This window comes from Mastomys coucha, unplaced genomic scaffold (assembly GCF_008632895.1).
Source record: "Mastomys coucha isolate ucsf_1 unplaced genomic scaffold, UCSF_Mcou_1 pScaffold12, whole genome shotgun sequence".
NCBI classification, from domain to species: domain Eukaryota; kingdom Metazoa; phylum Chordata; class Mammalia; order Rodentia; family Muridae; genus Mastomys; species Mastomys coucha.
In genome coordinates, this window is record NW_022196894.1 from 12,436,767 (window position 1) to 12,442,766 (window position 6,000).

General features: G+C 39.6%; 1 protein-coding gene across 1 annotated transcript in view; it reads left to right on the forward strand.

The window, feature by feature from the left end:
• The window catches only part of Prkdc (protein kinase, DNA-activated, catalytic subunit), a 204,043-nt gene that overhangs the window by 6,456 nt on the left and 191,587 nt on the right, over positions 1 to 6,000 (forward strand). Inside the window, exons 8-10 of the mRNA XM_031363186.1 lie at positions 1,506 to 1,561; positions 1,643 to 1,673; positions 3,276 to 3,433. Of these exons, the coding sequence (XP_031219046.1) occupies positions 1,506 to 1,561; positions 1,643 to 1,673; positions 3,276 to 3,433 (245 nt within the window). The remainder of the gene's footprint in view (positions 1 to 1,505; positions 1,562 to 1,642; positions 1,674 to 3,275; positions 3,434 to 6,000) is intronic.

The window sequence follows — 6,000 nt, forward strand, 5'->3', positions numbered from 1 at the left end:
ACACTCTAGAAGAGTGGCATCAGATCTCATTATGAGATGGTTGTGAGCCATCATGTGGTTGCTGGGATTTGAACTCACGACCTTTAGAAGAGCAGTCAGTGCTCTTAACCGCTGAGCCATCTCTCCAGCTCTCTATTTTGGTTCCTTTTAAATTTTTTTTTTCACATTGACTTACATAGATTTTTCTATGAAGTTTTCACACATTTTACTTTGGTTGATTCTCCCCTTTCTCTCATCTCGCCGTCACTCCTTCCCCCACTGTACACTCTCATTTCTACTCTTCCAGTTACTTTAATTTAAATGTTCTTTAACTTAAATAATAACCTCTTGCAATCTCAGTTCAAATGCTATGTATATCAGTAATGTCTTTCTTGAATGTATAGGCAAACTAACTTGATTTTGTATTCCAAAGTTGATTTTTTTTAAATCTTTTCTGTGCTAGAAAGTATGATGCTATTTTTATCACTATAACGCCTTTCTGACATCATGCTCCTTCAAGTGCCTATCATGTCTGCCTTCTAGAACAGAAATCTATCAGAGCAGATAATTTTGTGCTGTGTATAGGTCACTGCTAGAAAGACACAGAAACCAGTCAGGGATAAGCCGTGTCTTCTGTATAGCTGCAGTTAGAAATGTGATTGGAGACAGCACTATAGGTTATTGTGAGATAAGCTTGCCTAGAAGATCCATACATTACAGCTATAGACATTTATCAGGTGTCTTAGGTAGTGTTCTATTTCTGTGAGGAGACCAAGGTAGCTCTTATAGAAGAAAACATTTCATTGGTGCCTTGCTTACAGTTTCAGAAGGTTGGTCAGTCTATGATTATAATGGCAGGAAACAGACAGGCATAACCTTGGAGCAGTAGCTGCAGGCTTCATATCCTGATCTTCAGGTAGTAAGCAGAGAGACAGAGATAGACACAGACTGAGAGAGACATAAAGACAGACTGACTGACTGGACCTGGCATGGGCTTTTGAAACTTCAGAGCCCACCCTGAGTGACACACCTACTCTAACAAGACCACATTCCCAGAGTCCCACTAACTGAGGACTAAACGTTCAAACATTCGAACATTCTCATTCAAACCACCAAAGCAGGCATTTTATGTAGAATAAGTGCCTGAGAGCATTGTGGGAAAGGGAAGTATGTTTGGCCTTGAATGAGTCATACCTTTTAACCTTTTTTAACCTTCTAGTCTTCATAGATGCTATCTATCAGTTGCCTCTTTTGTAGATGAGAAAAGCTGAAGCTCTGAGGTGATAATGTAGAACACAGTAGTTACTTCAGATTTTCTTTCCGCTTTCCCCAGAAGCTGTAACAACTTGCAGCTCTAGCTCTGTCAAATGATACTGAGAAGTTACTCGGTAATCATAGGAGATTTGTACAGCTACTGCAACTATCAATCTGTCTTAAGAAAAGCTGTCACTTGCAAGTATCTGATAAAGAATATAAACAGTTTTACAATTTTTAACGGCCTTCTTCTGTTGTTGTTATATCCTCAGATCCCGAGACTTCAAAGGAAATTTTTGGTTTTACATTAAAAGCGATTCGTCCTCAGGTAGTATTACCATGACTCTGAGCCGCTTACAGTTGTACTTGTGACTTTCAGTCTGTGATGATTTCTTTTTTTCTGCAATAGATTGAGATGAAGCGATATGCTGTACCCTTAGGTAAGATTCTGCTTTTAATAAAGTAACAGTTTAAATTACTTAAGTTAGCATCATGAGTAAAGTTTTGTTTAAGTAAGAATGAAAGCAAATACAAAAGTACCTGTGATGTTTCACATGTAATTATTTATAATGGAGCTTTAAGATTTCATTAATTGAACCGGGCAGTGGTGGCACATACCTTTAATCCCAGCACTTGGGAGGCAGAGGCAGGTGGATTTCTGAGTTCGAGGCCAGCCTGGTCTACAGAGTGAGTTCCAGGACAGCTAGAGCTATACAGAGAAACACTGTCTTGAAAAAAACAAAAAAAAAACCAACAATAACAAAAAAAAGATTTCATTAATTGAAGCACATAAAGTCTTACTGGGATGATGACACTCATGTTACATGATTTACATATGTCAAATATATATCACATATATATGTACATATACATATATATGTACATATACATATATGTGTGTGTGTGTGTATATGTGTGTATATATATATGTTTATTTATTTATTAGGGACTGCCCAGATGGCTCAGTACTTGATCTTGAGCGTGATGACCTGCGTTCCATCCCCAGGACCCATGTAGTGGCAGAAGTGCATTGACTCCTGCAAATTGTCCTTTGGCCTTCATATTTGTGCAGGCTCACACACACACATGTAATATGAAAATTTTTTAAAAAGTACATTTTTAATGTCAGTGCAGTTAGACTCAGTGGCCAAAAATGTTTATATTCAAATAGAAAAGAATTTTAAGTATATATATATATATATAATATATGTACATACACATATATTCACATATACATATATATGCACATATATGTAAACACATGAATACATGTATATACATACAAATGTATTCACACAAGTGTTTCTATACATGTACTCATATGTGTTTGCATATGTGTGTATGTGTATATATTAGAATGTCACTCAGGAGGTTCAAGCTGTTTGATTAGGTTGCTGTTGTTGAGACCTGGCTTCATGTTGCCTAGGGTAGGCTTTCTCTGCATTATGTGGATGAGGACATCCATTTCCCTAGTCTAGTGCTTTGGTTTCAGGCATACGTACCATATGCTGCCAGCTACCAAATGGGCTGTGTGCAGCTCTGCAAACACTCTACTAACTAAGCTGCATCCTCAGCCCTTAGGATCTTTAATTTTGATTTGAGTCAATAAATCCAGATCCAGTTTCAGGGCATAGGCCTAAGCAGTGTGGAGACTGGGATAGGGCACTTTAAGATCACCAGATTATTATAGGATAGTATACTGAGCCTTCTTTTGTGCGCGCGCGCGCGCGCGCGCGCGCGTGTGTGTGTGTGTGTGTGTGTGTGTGTGTGTGTGTGTGTGTGTGTGTGTGTATGAGTGTTTTGAGACAGAGTCACTCTACATAGGTCTGGCTGTCCTACAACTTACTTTGTCAACTAGGCTGGCCTCAAACTCATATCCTGCCTTTGCCTCCTGAGTGCTTAAAGGTGTGTGCCACCATGCCTAGGTCTGTACTAAATTTTCTTGAGTGTGGTTTAAACTTTAACATATACAGGAAGCTTTCTTATTTCCTTTTCTGACCTATATTGACATATTTTAAATGGAATGGATTTTGTATTTCCAGCTGGCCTACGATTACTTACCCTACATGCATCTCAATTTACTACTTGCCTTCTGGACAACTATATTACTTTATTTGAAGTACTGTCAAAGTGGTGTAGCCATACAAATGTGGAATTAAAAAAAGCTGCAAATTCAGCCCTGGAGTCCTTCCTGAAACAGGTACTTTAGATTCAACTTTCTTTCTTTCTTTCTTTCTTTCTTTCTTTCTTTCTTTCTTTCTTTCTTCCTTTCTTTTTTTTCTTTTTTTTTTTTAAGATTTATTTATTATATCTTACGTAATTGCAAGGTGCTCCATTAGTTCTGGGAGCATTTACAGTAGAAAGCTTTGCTATTGATCTGCCATGGGTGTTAGCTATATTGTGGATGATCTTAGATTTGATCAGTACTTGAACCAAGTTCAAGGCATATCTAATGGAGTAAAGGTGTAGCGTAGAAGTGGAGGAAAAGGAAGGCAGGGCTGCTTAGAGCAAGGAGATAGAGGCCATAAACCTGTCTTGGAAGGTGAGGGTTAACTGCAGTTAAGAGATCATCTCCCGGGAGGGGGGAGGCAACAGGGGTTTGTTTTTGTTGTTTTTGTTTGTTTCTTTGTTCTTTGGAGGGGAAACTGGGAATGGAGAAATTTACATGTAAATAACGAAAATATCTAATAAAAAAAAAAAAGATCATTTCCCTTCAGCCTCTGTCTGTTATAAAGTGAAGTTACAGAACTGAGCCTGCAAATCTCAAAGCCCATCCTTGTTGGCTAAGGAGAATGTGCTATGATTGAGGCATTGCTCTCAAGGATGGATGAATATTCAGAGGTTTAGAACTATGTAGGAAATCTCAGCTAGGTGCTGAGGAAGTGTGCACATACATTGGCTGTGGTGGGAAGTGCTAGAAAGGTATAACAAGTTTTGTTTGAAGCACTATTAAATATGGATAAGTAGAGTTGGATATGGTGGCACCAGTTCCAGGAAATTCAATACATTATTCTGACTTCAGTGGGGCACCAGGCTTACATGTGACACATGTACATACATGCTGACAAAACACTCAGACACATAAACAGGTGTGGTGGCGCACAACTTTTTTTTTTTGTTTGTTTAGATTTAGATTTTATGTGTATGAGTATACTGCAGCTATACAGATGGCTGTGGCTGCTGGGAATTGAAGTCAGAAAGGCCCTGCTCGCTCGGCGTAATACACTGTAGTTGTCTTCAGATGCACCAGAAGAGGGCGTCAGATCTCATTACAGGTGGTTGTGAGCCACCATGTGGTTGCTGGGATCCGAACTCAGGACCTTCGGAAGAGCAGTCAGTGCTCTTACCTGCTGAGCCATCTCACTAGCCCCAGTGCACACCTTTTATCCCAGCATTCTGGAAGCAGGTGGATCTCATGTGAGTTTGAAACCAGTCTGGTCTATAGAGCAAATTCCAGGACAGCCAAAGAGTTAAAAAGAAAGGGGGATAGGGACTAAGTAGTAGTTAATTTCACAAGCTTGTCCTTTAAAACCTATGTGAAATGTGCAGTGTTGCCTCGAGTCTCAAACTTTTATGGGAGGGAAGGAAAGGGAAAGCATTGTTGTCCTTAGGTTTTGCTAATTTCAGGAAATTAAAAAGATGCAGTGGCTTTCTGTCCCCTTTATATTCTAGTCTGTCTCTCCCAGCTTCTGGTTCTTCCTCTTCCTCCTCCTCCTTCACTTCTTCTTTAAGACTTATTTAATCTACTTTATTTATTTATTTGGCATTTTGAGACAGGGTCTCTCTATGTAGTCTTGGCTGTCCTAGAACTTGCTATATAGATTAGACTGGTCCCAAACTCACTTCCTCTGCTGTAGCAGTTAATCATCAGTCTGCTCTGAGCTCCAAGCAGGTGATTGCACTAATTGTGCCACCCACCAGAGTTCTCTGGATTCGAAAATGAAAACACACACACACACACACCCTTTATATTTTGATATGCCTTGACTAGCTCAATGGCTGGGCACTTTCAAACCTCCCAGCAGCTAGCATACTCCCCTCTGGTATTCCTGAGTTAACACTCTCTAAATCTATGTATTACCTTTGCTGCCCTGTTTCCTTCTGGGCAGTCCTCCCATGGGGCCACTCTCTCTTTGCACTTAACATTACTAGATGATATCTCCCTGGCAGCTTTTAAATCTGATCTCTCTGCATCATGGTGATTCTCTTTTTCTTTTTCTTTCTTTCCAGGTAATCCTAAAATTCCTGCCTCTTTCACCCTGCCCAATCATTGGGCACCACTATGCCTGGCCCTGTTTGTGTCTCAGTCTTTTGCCAGCATGTATGTATGTATATATGTGTATATGCCACATATGTGCCTTGTACCTCACTAAGGTTAGAGTAATGTATTGGATTCCCTGGAACTGGAGTTACATGTATACAGCTTTCCTGTCATATATAGAAGACACTGTCTCCCAGCAGACATACTGGTTCTCTGCCTCTTACAGTCTTTATTCTTCGTTTATTCCCTGAGCTTTAGATGAAGAGTCTGTGTTACAAGTGTAGCAGTAGAGGCTGAGCTCTCCATAGTCAGTTGTTCTTTGGATTTTGACCAGTTGTAGCATCTGTGATGGTTTTCATTTGCTGTAGAAAGAAATTACAAGGGTATTAAGGGTATTGGGTGGAGAGAGCTACACTTACTTGTGGATGAAAGATATATAGACTGCAATTAGAAATTGTACTCGTTTAGGAAAGAGACAGTTGTAGCTGAATAGCCTTTTTTTTTTT